Below are 15,208 nucleotides of genomic sequence, written 5' to 3'. Positions count from 1 at the left end.
GTATGCTACTTCTGAGGCATCTAGACAGCATTGTCATCCAAGCAATCTGGAAATACAGACTTAACTTGCAAAGTCCACAAGGGAAGAGATATGTAATTGTGTACCAACAGCATATGTATATATTACTAATTCTCTCACCTGGAGGCCTTCATTTATGTTGAGTAAGAAGTAAGGCAAGATAGACATTTGAGTCATGCGGCATTCCAAATTCTTCATAGCTGTAATGGAAAACTACACCTTTACCCCGATATAACGCGGTCCTCGGGAGCCAAAAAATCTCAGCGTGTTACAGGTGGGGCCACGTTATATCAGGGTAGGGAGAGGAACCACTTCCCGCCCCAGCTCACCGCCGCTCCGCTTCTCCCTCCCTCCCTCCCTTCCTTTCAGGCTTGCCGCACCAATCAGCTGTTTAGCCTGGCAAGCCTGGAAGGGGGCGGGAGAAGTGGAGCGGCGGCGGTGCGCTCAGGGGAGGAGGCACAGATGAGCTGGAGCAGGGAGCGAACTTCAGGAACAAACTTTTGTAACGAAGCCTTTTGTACTTTCCAGATTGCTGGAGGCTCTTTTCCCATTTGTAAAGCCATCTATAAGAACCAAAAAATTATTAGCTAAAAATTGTGCTTATTTTCCTTCCAAAATTTATTCATTTTTTTCTTTAGAGATAAACTGGATATAAATTCTGCAGATTCCAACTACACCACTATTATGTGCTGATGGCACCAGGATATTAACTACGAGGTATATTCAGCACAGATCTATAGACTAAACCTCAAAATTTATTTCTTCAAGATCTTTGAAGCTGACCTAGCCAGCTCCATCTATGCTGTGATGCCACAGCTACTATATCATGCAATCAAACCATAAAAACCTGACAAATTTCATTTCAGCAATTTGTCACTTTTTTCAAAGTTTCTTTTATCGTGATGCCTTTGGTAGTATGAAAATAATTTTTAAATTATTGGTTAATTAATGATTGGTGCAGCAAGCCTGGGAGGGAGGAGAAGCGGAGCTGCGGCACGCTCATGGAGGAGGCGGAGCGGAGGTGAGCTGGGGTGGGGGGGCCCTGGGGAGGGCCGCAGCAAGTAACGGGCAGGAGCAGAGGAACCGCTTGCGGTAACACGAATTCAGATATAATGAGGTAAAGCAGCCCTGTTCCCTGGAGCGCTGCTTTACCTCGTTATAGCCAAATTTGCATTATATCGGGGTACAGGTGTACTGTAATCCATAGAAGCAAAGGGGAAGAGTTACTAGCTGCTGTAGAAACTTTAACTAATTGCTCAAAGCAAGTAATTCAAAGTTTCCACTTAATGCTGCATTAATGTCATTTTTGAGTAAGATATTCTGAAATATTAGCACGTGTGTATGGCTCATGCCAAACCAATACAATAAAATAAAAAGTGATCTGAAAATAAATACCTTGCAGACTGTACAGGTTTACTTCGTGGTTTTTTTGAACAGACTCTGACATACTCCTTTTTGTTTGCATTTTCAATGAACTTCACATACACCCGTTTGTATTTCATTTTTGCATCCCCAAAATACCCAAGATACTGTGAAAAGCAAAACAAAAACATATAAACACACAGATTTTCCAATTAAAGTTATTTTGCTAAGCAAAGTTATTCAATTTATCATGTACATGTAAATACTAAGACCATCTATTTGGATACAAAAGCAATCTACTCTAAAACTGCTGTAATTTAGGAGGGAACTGCGTCTGGATTTTAAATATCCTTAAAATATAAATGAGAAAATAAGACAATATAGACACTGGGCTTAGTTTTCTCCTGCATCTGAGCTCTGCTAGGCACAGGTTGAGGGGCACCATCAGGGAGCGGGTTACTTGGCTGGTCTACACTTACACTTGCATGGATGAGCAACGGGGGGGAAATCCTACTTTATACTGTCAATGTATGGTCCATAAAGGGTCCTACACTAGCTGATCTTCAGAGTGGATCTCCACTCCACCCTACCTCCTCTCTACCTCTTTGTCCCATAAACACTGCCAGGATGCAAGTATGAGGAAAGAGCACAGGATCCAGCTTTATCCCAGCTGAGAACTCCTCCTCACTAGGGGAATGCTAAACTGGGCAGTTGAGACCAGAATCTGGTTCCTTTGCATGATATGCATGGCACAAAGAAACCAGAATGAAAATGAGAACTGGCCCTGAATATACGACAGCAACTCTTATTGTCGTTCTGCTGAAAGTATCAGAGGGACCCACTAACCATTCATTTCTAGCCCTAGAGTTAGGGAGATCTTTGCAGAAATGCTAGTGCAGAGAGTAAACAGAAATGTCATGTTCCTTTAATGCTCCAGGGTCAGACATTTTCTTTTGTGCGAGTAGGGGCCCAACCAGAAGTCATTGTGGCTTTACAAGGAATCCTCATACTTACACTATTAGTAGCAGCAAACTCTCTCTGTGCATCTCGAACTTCAGGAACAAACTTTTGTAACAAAGCCTTTTGTACTTTCCAGATTGCTGGAGGCTCTTTTCCCATTTGTAAAGCCATCTATAAGAACCAAAAAATTATTAGCTAAAAATTGTGCTTATTTTCCTTCCAAAATTTATTCATTTTTTTCTTTAGAGATAAACTGGATATAAATTCTGCAGATTCCAACTACACCATTATTATGTGCCGATGGCACCAGGATATTAACTATGAGGTATATTCAGCACAGATCTATAGACTAAACCTCAAAATTTATTTCTTCAAGATCTTTGAAGCTGACCTAGCCAGCTCCATCTATGCTGTGATGCCACAGCTACTATATCATGCAATCAAACCATAAAAACCTGACAAATTTCATTTCAGCAATTTGTCACTTTTTTCAAAGTTTCTTTTATCATGATGCCTTTGGTAGTATGAAAATAGTTTTTAAAAAACAAAACCACCAAATACCAGAAAAATGACTTCCCACAGTCCCTAGTGCTAGCTCTCTGTGACTGTAGAGTTCCCAGAGAACCTGACATTACAGCACGATACTTGCAGTTATGTGAAAACAAAAAGCTCAGTAGTAACTAGTGAACTGGACGAAGATTACATTTACAGTTCAACTTTTAGTTCAATAACAATTAGCTCAAATAGATTATCCTCTTAAAACATTTGTGTCTTAAATATTTTAAACATATCTGTAATTACCACTGCCCAGCCACTAGAAATCCATCATTTAAATATTAATCTATAAAAATTATCATATTTTAAGGGAATATTTTAAGTGTAGAAAAAACTTTAAAGTGTATTTTCAAATGGTTATGAGAAAAACCCTACAAGATTAGGATCCAACACTGCAAAGTGAGAATATTTTAAAACTGGTTATTCCTTAAACTTACCTGACAAACCTAGCAAATAATTAACAGAACTTTTATTTTAAAAATTTCAATTCAAAAGGGTCCATAGGAAGGCAAAGAATAAAGATATTTAGGAATGATTTTTAAAGTGACATGCAAAAGTAATAATCAATCTGTGAGCTAGAACAGTAGCAGAGGAGTGGACATGAGGAAGACAAAACAGAAGAAGAATTAGAAATGGAGAAAACAAATAAGGTTTCCTTAAACTCTGCAGACCTTATGAAGGGTTGTAGTGGAGCCACATGGAAGCCACTCCTTGTTAGAGTAGCAAACAAAGCCTCCACAAAAATAAAAAAATGAAAATCCTGAAACAAAAAGCTAAGGCACATCAACACGAACAGTACTGCAGCTGTAATGATGCAGCTGCGCTGCTGCAGCACATCTGGTGAAGACACTCTATGCTGACGGAAGAGAGCTCTCCTGTTGGCATAATAAAACCACCTCTGTGAGCAGCAGAAACTATGTCGATGGGAGAAGCTCTCCCACCAACATAGCGCTGTGCACACGAGCGCTTATGTCATTGTAACTTATGTAGCTCAGTGGGGTGGTTTATTCACACCCCTGAGCGACATAAATTATGCTGACATAGGCTATATCTACACTACAGCCTAAGACACATTTCTTCAACACCACACTCCTGAAAGCTTATCAAAGTCTTTAATAAGAATGTATTCTGGTGAGGTCAAGAATCCTTGAAAACGTTAGCTCTTTTGGAAAAGGTTAAAAGACATACACCAAATCTGGAAGACTTCTGTCAACTAATGTATGTATGTCTATAGACAATTTTGAGATCTAATTGAGATTATCTGCTACAGTTATTTACCTTTATCATTTAACTAGTATGAATGCTTGACACATAATTAAAGTGATGCATATTCCCTACCCAAGACTAGAACCACACCTGTATGCCATCTTGGCAGCATCACAAATATGTTGAACTATGCAGTAGAATATTAGCCTCTGCCCCTTGGTAGTTTGGTTGTTGATGTCTGCTTCAGGGTGTGTGTTGCTAATTACTCAGAACAAACATTTGGATTACCTTTAGCATATCTATATCTTCAATCTTCACTACAAATTCATCACGTTCTCTGTACATGCCCTCTCCTCCACTGTCCGTATTCTCCTCATCAGTACATCCTTCTATTGCAACAGCTGCCTGTATTTTTGCTAACTGGTCTGAAGTCTCACCATCCTGGTCAGCTATCTTTAGGAGTTCTGCTGAACTTGTTTTTTCCTGAACATTTACCACAGGAGCAGTAGTGTTTGGAGATTCCTGCTTTACAAGAGCAGTGGTGTTGGCAGTAGTAGCAACTGCCATTTTTTCAGTTTCTGAAGCAAAAAACAAGCAAGCATCGGTTATATGAATCATCAAGGATCAGCAACATAATTTCTTTCTTATGTTTATTTTATTTACTTTCCCAAACAATACATACAAAAAGCACCCATTCTATAAGTTAAAATAGTGAAGTTAACTAGCCCTAAGTTAAACCTATATCTAAAAAATTAAAATAATTAGTATTAAGTCTGTATGTTTGCAGGAAACTGATTTTGTTATAGCTATAGCGCATAGACACTATGGTGATACGTGCCTTAGAACACATTGTTATTACACAGAGGACCAACAGGAAAACACTGTTTTGCTCTGTAGAACAAAGCAAATGGCAGACTCTAACAGATTACTATTTTGGATTTTGTTGGCCTCTGCTGATACGCAACTACATCATCATTTTCATCAAATAAAAAAAAAAAGGAAAGTGGCTGCCATGTATACCACAAAATCTAAATCAAACATGAAAAAGTATTTTCTTGGTGGCACTTCTGGGTCACTCTCATTTTGCATCTTCCAATAAATTAACTGGTGGTTTCAGATTAGATTTTAACATTCTTAACAATCCTATAATACAATTTAACACAAAATAGTGCTTTGCAATGAGAATTAATAGTACAAAGGGAAGGAATTAAAAGCACTCCACTTCTGTATGCCACACTTGGTGGAAATTCCCAATTCCTCAAATGATTATTATTCCCTTTCCCCCTCAAGAAAGAAGACCTCTTTAGATATTGTATTACCATCTGCCCTCAAGACATACTTGCTTTAACTCCGTTTTGCTAATCTAACTAAACAATGCAAGCCACAATTTTATTGCTAATATCACAGTTAGTGAACTAGCGTCAAAGGTTGGGACGTATCCTTTAAAAACACAAAAAATAAATGTATCATTTCACATGATAAATTTCAAACAATGAGGTACAGGAAAAAGAATATTCTATATAAATCATCATTATAAAATAATCCCAAAACAAGTTAACTGGATATTTAAATTATTGCATCTATATTACAAACGTGCATATTTGGAAATAGGAGTCATTAAAAAAATCACTATTGCCAAATTTGAATAATGTATATTGAATAATGTTACAGTGCATGCAGAATAAAATATTTCCTGTCACATGACTGCAAGTATAGTAAATGCATTGGTCCAGTGAAAGCTGCAACACTTATTTAATATAAAAGTATACAATTATTTTCCAAGTACATCTAGAACTTTCCCAAGAGCAGCAAAATATGTATGAGGTACACTAGTGTTACCATGGTAGAAAGGGATACATAGTAATCGTGAATATTTTTACATTTTTATATTGTTGAGTCTAAAAATAAACAGATGTACAATTGCACATATATGAGGGAATCAGTACTGACTCTGCATGACCAGCATGTTGCAGAATGTCAATTATTGTTATTTTGGATAAGGTACAAATAGTTCTCCTTACAACAGAAGAGGAATTTGGTGGCATACATACGTATTATAATTTTATACAAAATAGTGAGAAGATAGTACAACCATATTTTTAAAACAAAGTATGAAGAAAAAAAGGTTAAAATAAAGCTTCACTTACTTTTCTCAGAACAATGTTCTGAATGTTCAACAAAAGGGAAACTCCTTTTGTACATATGCTCTGTAAAAAGTTCTTAAATGTAATTTTTTATTTAAAAAGATGTACACATTATCTTTGGCTAGAAGTACTAACTGGGAGACTGTCCACACTGCTTTAACATTAAGAAAAAATACCAGCTATTTAAACATTTTAAAAATTCAGTATTTTGCACTGAGAGAAATGAACAAAGCTTTATTTTAAGATGTTTCCTTCCTCTGCTCAAAAATAGAAGTTATAAACTAATCAGTTTAATTAAATAGACCCACAAAAGCAAACATGACAGTTATTCAATCAAAATTGTTTCCTTTGTACTAAATACACAGTACAATAAATCCTTTTGTATTAGCTTATTATGCCAAATTATTATTTTCTAAATTAAAAATATACTTTTGGGTCACATTAGCTACAGCAAATCATTTTACACTTATTTCATTTCAGTAAAAACATCCAGGAATTATTTATAGTGAAAGAATTAAAATCAAATCTTATTTATATTGGCCCTGGTCAGAGTTAATTCGAGCATATGTAAATTTGCACATAGAAATGCTTTTACTAAGTACATATATTCATCTTCAACAAGATTACTTTTGATAAATATGAACTGTGGAGCAGACTGCTTTAAAATCATGAAGTAATTTTTCCAATGGCTGGAAGAAGATGATGGATGATATTTGTAAGAGAGTCTCTTTGGAGTGCCAACTTTGCTGGGTGGGGGCTGCTTGCCACACAGAGTTACCACCACAAAGTTAGGCCAGTCCAGGCTCCAGCCCCTTAGGGTATGTCTACATAGCAAAGAACAATCTGTGGCTGGCCCGTGCCGGCTGACTTGGGCTACAGGGCTGATTCATTGCTGTGTACACTTCCAGGCTAGGACCCTGCAGGGTATTAGGGTCCCAGAACAACCGAGCCCAGAAGCCTACCCAGCAATGAAACAGCCCCGCAGCCTGAGCCCTGCAAGACCGAGTAGGTTGGCACAGGCCAGTCGCAGGTTTTTCTTTGCTGCGTAGACATACCCTTAGTCCTTGCAGTGGGCCGCACCCTTGTAGTCCTGCTTACTTTGTGATGGGTGGGGAAAAGCAAAAGTCCAAACTCAGGAAAGAACAAGCCCCTCCTGGGGTCAACAGAAAGTGAAAAGTTCAGCAGCACCACCTTACTTCAGGAGTGCCTAGGTAGCAAGTTTACTGGAGTTCTTACGACCAGATAGCTGAGTCAGTCTCTCCGGAGCAGGCTTGCCCCGGTGTTTGCTAGACTCCTCGCAGAGCTGGCAGGGTCTCTCACATGGGGGGTTCCTCCCGCTGTTTCAGGACCACTCCAGCCGTTACCTTCTCAGGGCTTCCCCCTGGCCGACTGCAGTTTCCTCCTTTTAAAGCCCTCCTCCCTACCAGGCATGATTGGCAGGGCTGAGGCTACCTTTGCACACACTGCCTCCCTAGTCCCTTTGCTGTCAGTGCAGGATTTATACACCCTATCATAGTATTACAGAGCAAAAGAGACAAATATTTCACAGCTAGGGAGAAGGAAAGAAGTACCACTCAAAGTTTGGAGGATAGAGCTGAAATTCAGAGGGATCTTACTGGAGAACTGGGCTATAGGCAACAAAATGAAATTTAACAAACACAAACATAAGGTACGCTTAGGGGAAAAAACCAAATGCACAAATACAGAATGGGGGATAACTGGTTTGGCAGCAGCACTGCTGAAAAGGATCTGGGAGTTGTGGTGGGTGACAACCTGAACATGCCTCAGCAATGCGATGCTGTTGCTAAATAATAAATAAATAAATAAATAAATAATGCAATTTTAGGTTGCATTAACAGAGGCATAGCCTGTAAGTCCCGGGAGGTGAAAGTATCACTCTACTCGGTGCTGATTAGGCCTCAGCTGGAGTACTGTGTCCAATTTTGGTAACCAATGTATAGGAAGGATGTAGAAACTGGAAAGGATCCAGAGGCAAGCAACAATGATCAAAAGGATGGAATGCAAGCTGTATAAGCAAAGGCTGAAGGAACTGGGTATGTTTAGTTTGGAAAAGAGAAGATTAAGCGGGGGGATACATGATAGTGGTCTTCCAATACTTGAAAGGCTGCCATAAAAAAGATGGAGAAAAGTTGTTCTCTCTTGCCTCAGAGGACAGGAAAGGAGGCAATGGGTTCAAAACTACAACATAGCAGATTTAGATTAAATCTCAGGAAAAATTTCCTAACTGTAAGAACAGTAGGACAATGGAACCTAGGGAGGTTGTAGAAGCTCCTTCACTGGAGATTTTCAAAAGGAGGCTGGAGAGCCATCAGTCTTGGATGGTCTAGACCCAACAAATCCTGCATCTTGGCAGAGAGTTAGATTACATGGCCCTTACGGCCCCTTCTAACCTATGATTCTATGACTCCCAAGACTAGCTATAAGAGATTCTTCAGAGATGCCACATGCGGGCAGAGGTACATTCCAAATACACTGTATTTGAGATATGAAGGTAGCTTATGTGAACAGCAACAAAGAATTTACTGAACTTAACATATATATGGAAACCCTGGCCCATATTCTTCTAGGAAGCATCCCTGTTAACACAGGGATCTTTATGGATATATTTTTAGCATGGAGCTCAAGGACAACACCCTATTCTAATTCTGTGCACTTAAAGTATCGATACCTTCTTATACAAAGCAATGATCAACATGCTCTAAGCATGTTCTATGTATAAAAAGTTGTTATAAGAGACAAAGTGGCACTGAACTCTAGGTGTCAAAATTCTTTCTGCGATGCATACATTTTTAGTGATAACTAGGTCTCTTAAGCGGTATCCAGTAATTTAAAAAATAATGGAGCCACCATTTCCCCTAGTCCCCAAAGATTCATGGCTTGGACATTCTTTTGGGGAAGGAGGTCTGGATACAGTTCCTCTGTGAATAATAAATGCCTCTATTCTTGACTTGGCTAGAGACACTGCTGTAAGATTACTTGAGGCATTCCTTTTCCCAAGGGTCTGTGCGCCAGCTACAGAGAGTTGCCACCAAACTAATGAACGGGTCTGAAAGTTATACAAATTTGTCTCTGGAGAGCCACAATTGTAGCTGAATGTAAAGTGTGTGGCAGCATTGAATCTCATTTAATATGCATGTAATATTAAAGGGCAGAAGAAACACAAACTGGACAAGCATTCAAAAAGATTGCTTACAGGAAATCAAAAGGAGCCAGCACCACTAAAGTAACTGGGTACTCTTTATGTTGTTATCCTTTAAAGCATTTGGGCAAATGCTGATGAAGCCAAGCCTGCTGAGGCAGACCCTGACCTCTGTTAGTAGAATCTGCCCTTTTTGCTTCTTGGAGTCTGAGGAGTTCTTCATTGTGAACTTCTGGCCAAATGTTGCCTGGAAACCCTGTGACTGGCATTTGAAGGTGAAAGCGTGTTTCTCTCCAGATGTTGCATAGAGACCCTGAGACCTGAAAGTGATCATGAAGTCTAAGATGTGCATTGTCTTGCCATTGAACAAATTAGGCCCCTCAAAAGGGTTGATCTAGACTTCCGTTGGAACGTCAGAGAAATTTAGTCATAAGGACCAGCAATATAGTGACTGCAGTTACTGTATTTGCTAAAACATTAGCAGCATCACAGTCTGCAGGGCAGGTCCAGCACTTGTCAAATGCCAGTTACCACGGTTTTTGCCTCCTATTTATCAACTTTGTCACGAAAACATCAAAGTATTTTAAAATGTAGATAAGAAAACAGTTTGCTGAAAATACTTCCAGAGGAAGCACCAATAATTAAAATGTATGATTGTTTACAAGAATTCTACGATGTATGGAATAGACACATTAATATTTAGCGGAGGAACTATATATAAAATATGAATAGTGCCATCACTACCATCCCACGTTGCATTAGTTAGGACATTTACCTTTCAAAAAATCCATTTCTCTAAAGTCATCTACTTTATGCTTAATAGTATAAAGTCTGAACTCCTCCTATTTAGAAAAGTACCAATAAAACACATTCTCAGCTGGCCAGTGTAAAAATAAATGTTTTTATAAATAACTCTGCTTTATGTAACTCAATAATCACTGAAAGAACATACTCAGTTCCACCAAGGTAAAAACAATATTTTCTGGAAGTAACTCAATTATGTCATCATGATGAAGTTTCTTTAAAGACACTGTTGCATTTTTACACTCTTTACTGTCCATGTGATGGAACATTTGGTACTAGACTGTTGAGTTTTACAAGCAAAACCTTATCCACCATTTTGAGTTAGAAAATAATAGAGTTGACATCAGTTTACTAAAATACAAGTTTCTCCATTCCATGCCAAAATCATCTTTTATACTGAAAAAGAAATATTTAAGGATAGATTTTCAAAACATTGTACAGGGATTTAGCCACATAACTTCCACTATTGTGGAAAACACTAATTTAGTTAAATCTCAGTTCAATAATTTGAATATTACTCCTAAATTTTAGTGTGACCTAACAAAGGTCTTTTGAAAGATATGTTTATCTAAAACTAAAGAGATCTAAATTAAAAAGTAAAGTATATGCAAAATCTACAGAATTATGTCTTTGAAAGTAAACAACTATTTTACCTGATTTGTTTTTTTTGTCAGCAGTATCATCCAAAGCTGATAATGCTGTAGAAATGCTCTTCTGAAGATCGTGGTTACCCCCTACAGAATCATCTTCATCAGAAGAAAATGAAGGCAATGTTTCCAAATTTTTCTTAAGTTCATCATCAACTTTTTTGGTTGGACTTTCACAGCCACCCTCAACAGTCAAAGGGGCTGCTGCTGCTGGCTGTGGCTTTGAAAGTGGCTGGGGACCTGGGGCACGGACTATCTGGGTAACTGGCCGCCTAGTCCTGTTAGGCATTCGTACAGTAGGTGCTGAAAACTGTTGCCTGGGCCCAGATTTTAGAAAGTCTAAAAAAGATGCAAGGAATCCTGTTTTGACTTCTGGTTGCTTTTCTTCCACTTCTTTAATTTTTTGCCTCATTCTTTCTTGGTGTTGATAAATATCATAACTTTCAGAAACAGGAGAAGAATATGGTAAACATATGTCAGTTCCTCTTATATTCTGACGTTTGCATTGTCCACTTCGTTTCAGTTGTTTCTGGCTTGCACCGTCATCTTCTGTAGCATTTTTTATTTGGCTTTTTCCTTTACTTTTTTTCTTTTGAAAGTTCCCTTGACTTAAATCTTGGTTCTCTTCTTCAGTTTTGCTACCACTTCCATCTCCTGGTTGTAGCACAGATATTGGTTGCAATGGACCTTTAATCTTGTTACATACTACAATGCCATTATCACAACCCATATTAAAATCATTATCTGATGTAACGCTCTCTTCACTTAGACTCCGACCACTTGAAACAAATTCTGAGTCTCTAGCATTCAGTGTACCATCAATGGGAACATCATTGTCTTCTTCAGATTCATGACTAATGCTAGACTGTTTCCTAACTTTGCCAGAACCTTGTTCTTGCTCCTCCTGACTAGGTCCAAGGGCTGGAGAAGTCATTCTAGCTGATATGTTTTGATCAGAAGTCTCCATACGTTGATCAAGGATCACATGTTTTGATTGTATTGTAGACACTGTTGTAAGGTTTATAGTAACTTGGCTTCCATTTAGAGAAATATTATTTATGCTGTGTGGTTTTCCAACTACAGTGGGTGAGGAGCTGAAACTAGGAGATATGTGTCGTACATCTATTGACTGGAACTGAGATTTGGAATCATCACCATTTTCAACAGATTGAATTTCTTCTTCATGAGATGTGGATTTGGCAAATTCTGATGGCGTGACCCCACACACTGCTGCTGTTGCTGCTAAGATGTCATCCACATTAGACAATATATTCCTCTCATCACTGAGAAGCATAGACTCTGGAAAACATATCGAACCAAGAGAAACAAACTGATTCTTTGATTCATGATGATTTGGTTGAGTAAAATGGTCTTTTGATGTCATATGTTGCTGTAGTGGTTTTGAGGACTCAGAAATGTCCATTTTAATAACTTCTGCATTTTGAGGATGAAGCTGTTGGTGAGAATGACCCCCATTACTTTGAATAATGTGACTATCCATTTGAAGGAACTGATGTGCTACCTGCTGAGGACTCTGTATTCGTCGCACATGTGGAGATGCCTTTGCTTGTCCTAAGCCTGACTGCAGTATTGACTGCTGAAGAATTTGTAAGTCACAGGCAGATTCCAGAAGTACCTGTGCATTAGGCAAACATAGTTGATTGCCATGCCTCAAGGCATGAGCTTGAATCTGTGATGATGTGCTAATGACTTGGCCCTGCTGTTCTTGGGCCTTAGTTTCATGTACCTTATGCATAAGAGAATGCTGCTGGTTTAGTTCTTTAGCATTTACACTTACTTGTGTTGTCTGCATTAAATTAGCTGCCTTTTTAATATCATGGCTTATTACATTAGTGATATGGCTAATCTGCTGAGTAAGCTGTGCCACAGAACCAACCATCCTCTCATCTTTTTTTGACCCTTGAAGAGTAAGCCCAACAACTTGATCTTCAAGACGAGAATTACTTCTGATTACACTTTGAGAATATCTGTCATCTGCCTTTGAGATCCTATAGGCAGCGTCCTGAGCATTAATTTCACTATCAGTTAGCCTTTGTGTAGAGGATTCAAGAGAAGCTTGCTGTTGTAATGCCTGTAAATCTTGCATTGACAATTCATCTTCCTGTTTTGATGAAGCATACAAGTTAGAGTCAGATTTCCTTTTAACATATGTTTTTGTATCTGAGGAAGATCTATTGTTCTGCAGTGTCTGTGAATGAGCTGGGGATGCAAAAGTAGGAGACTGAACAGCTGTCAAAAACTTTTGAGACTGTGGAGAAGATGATTCTTGTGTCTGAGAATTCTGAGAAGAATGTAAAGAAATATAGTTCTGGTTTGGGCTTGAGGCTGACAAATTTTGAATACGAGGGGAGGAAGAAAATGGAAGAGAAGGTGAAGTTAATGTTAAAGACTGCCCTGACGTATAACTTTCTGAAGGACTAACAGCTGACAAAACCTGTGATTGAGATGAATAACTAACCTGTGATTGGTTAACGGGAGATAAACCCTGAGAGTGATTAGAAGAATAACTCTGAGATTGGCTAACTGAAGAAAGATCCCTTGTTTGACCAGAGTAGTTCTCATTTGGAACTGAAGTTAATACCTGTTGATCTGCAGAGTAACTTAGTGTTGTCTGACTATCAGAAGTTATAGTTTGCGACTGCCCAGAAAAAGTCAGTGTTTTATATAATGAGGGCAGCTTCTCAACCTTGCTAGATGAGAAAACTTGTGAATGACTGACAGATGGCATATTCTGTGACTGTGTGGAAACATAGTTTTGGGATTGGCTGACTGACAACAGACTTGGTAGCTGTGCTGTAGAATAGATTTGTGCTTGGCCTGCTATTACTGAACTCTGGTTTTGTGCAGTTTTGGAATAGCTTTGTGTCTGCACAGGAGAGGCTACATTTTGAGGTTTGGGGGTCTTTGTTGACCTTGATAGCTGCTTTGTAGAACAGATTTTTGCTTTTGCTGTAGAAGTAGATGGGAAACCAGGTGATGGAATTGCAGATGTATAAGACTGAGCAAGTTCCACTGAGACTTGAGAGGTCTTCTGTTGTGATCCTCCATTGCTCACCTGAGTAGCATCTCCAACTGGACTGCAGGACAGTGCTGACTGCCTGGATGTATCCTGAAAATTAACTCCACTTGTACTTGATAAATAACTATGTAAGGAATGCTGTGAACCAGTCAGTTGTGCCTGAACAGACTGTGTACTTGAAGGCCGCTGATGGTGTTTAATAACACTACATTCTCGCTGAAGTGCTCTATCAATGGAGGCAGTAGAACCAGAAAAGACAGATGTGCTATATGCCTGAGAAGCCTGCTGAGCTCCTCCAAGTGTTGAAGGCAACAAACTAAACTGAGGTTGCAAGAGATGGGGTGCGGACTCTTGAGCAGAACGGTACGTTGATGACTGAGGTGGTATGCTGGTACTTAAAACAGAGCTGCCTAAGCGCTCAAATGTCAAAGCAGTTGGAACTGTGCCTTGTGATGTCTTGATTTGCAATAAAGGGTCATGAGCAGTTAAAAGACCATTTGATGCAGCACTGAATGTTGCATCTTGAAGTGTGAGAGATGGAGTAGTAGCAAAGTTTCTACTGCTGAAAGAATTGGGATGCTGATAAGCTGATAAAGCAGATGTTGGTGGAAATGTTCCAGAGGTTGGCAATGCTCCAGTAACAAATAGTTCTGTTGCTGCTGAGGAATGCATACCTGGGGAGGAAAAAAAAAAAAGTGTCAAGAAACTTTATAAGTAATAATATTTTGTACGTCCATGGCTCATTTTATTGTACAATCTCAAAGACATTACAAGTGTCAATTCAGACTCAACACTGCTGTGAGGGAAATAAGTAGTGTTATTCTTCGATTTAAGCACAAATACATCATAAAATGTTTACTTGCACACCTATGAATATACAAGGACACATTTTCGGAGTCTGTTTTTCAAACTGGGCCTCCATTTTTGCAGGCATAATGAACTCCACACTGCAGTTAATTGCCAAGAATAAGCACAAACTGAAATTATGTATTGTTGGTGCAAAATGTGCCAAAAAAAAAAAAAAAAAAAAAAGAGAGAGCCTTGTTTGAAACCTCCGGCACCTTTATATTTATTTTTATCTATTTAGTTGTTTTGATTTTAATCTATATGAAACGCCACACATCCACAACTCTTAATATACATTAAAATACTCCATAGGAGTTAAAAAATATATATCAAAGTAGTAGCACTTTTCTTACTCCTTCTCTCCCCACCCTAACACACCTCATATAATCATCAGATAACAGAACACAACGGCTTAAGGAAGCTATAGAACACTTCTTTCAGTAATGTATAGATCTCATTAAGTGAT

General features: G+C 38.7%; 1 protein-coding gene across 1 annotated transcript in view; it reads right to left on the bottom strand.

The window, feature by feature from the left end:
* QSER1 (glutamine and serine rich 1) overlaps positions 1-15,208 on the bottom strand; it is a 76,857-nt gene that overhangs the window by 30,507 nt on the left and 31,142 nt on the right. Inside the window, exons 4-7 of the mRNA XM_045014991.1 lie at positions 10,863-14,570; positions 4,390-4,679; positions 2,395-2,511; positions 1,414-1,547 (exon numbers count right to left, since the gene is read on the bottom strand). Coding sequence (XP_044870926.1) covers positions 1,414-1,547; positions 2,395-2,511; positions 4,390-4,679; positions 10,863-14,570 — 4,249 coding nt within the window. The remainder of the gene's footprint in view (positions 1-1,413; positions 1,548-2,394; positions 2,512-4,389; positions 4,680-10,862; positions 14,571-15,208) is intronic.

Source organism: Mauremys mutica, chromosome 4 (assembly GCF_020497125.1).
Source record: "Mauremys mutica isolate MM-2020 ecotype Southern chromosome 4, ASM2049712v1, whole genome shotgun sequence".
NCBI classification, from domain to species: domain Eukaryota; kingdom Metazoa; phylum Chordata; order Testudines; family Geoemydidae; genus Mauremys; species Mauremys mutica.
This window is presented reverse-complemented; position numbering and strand designations above follow the sequence as displayed.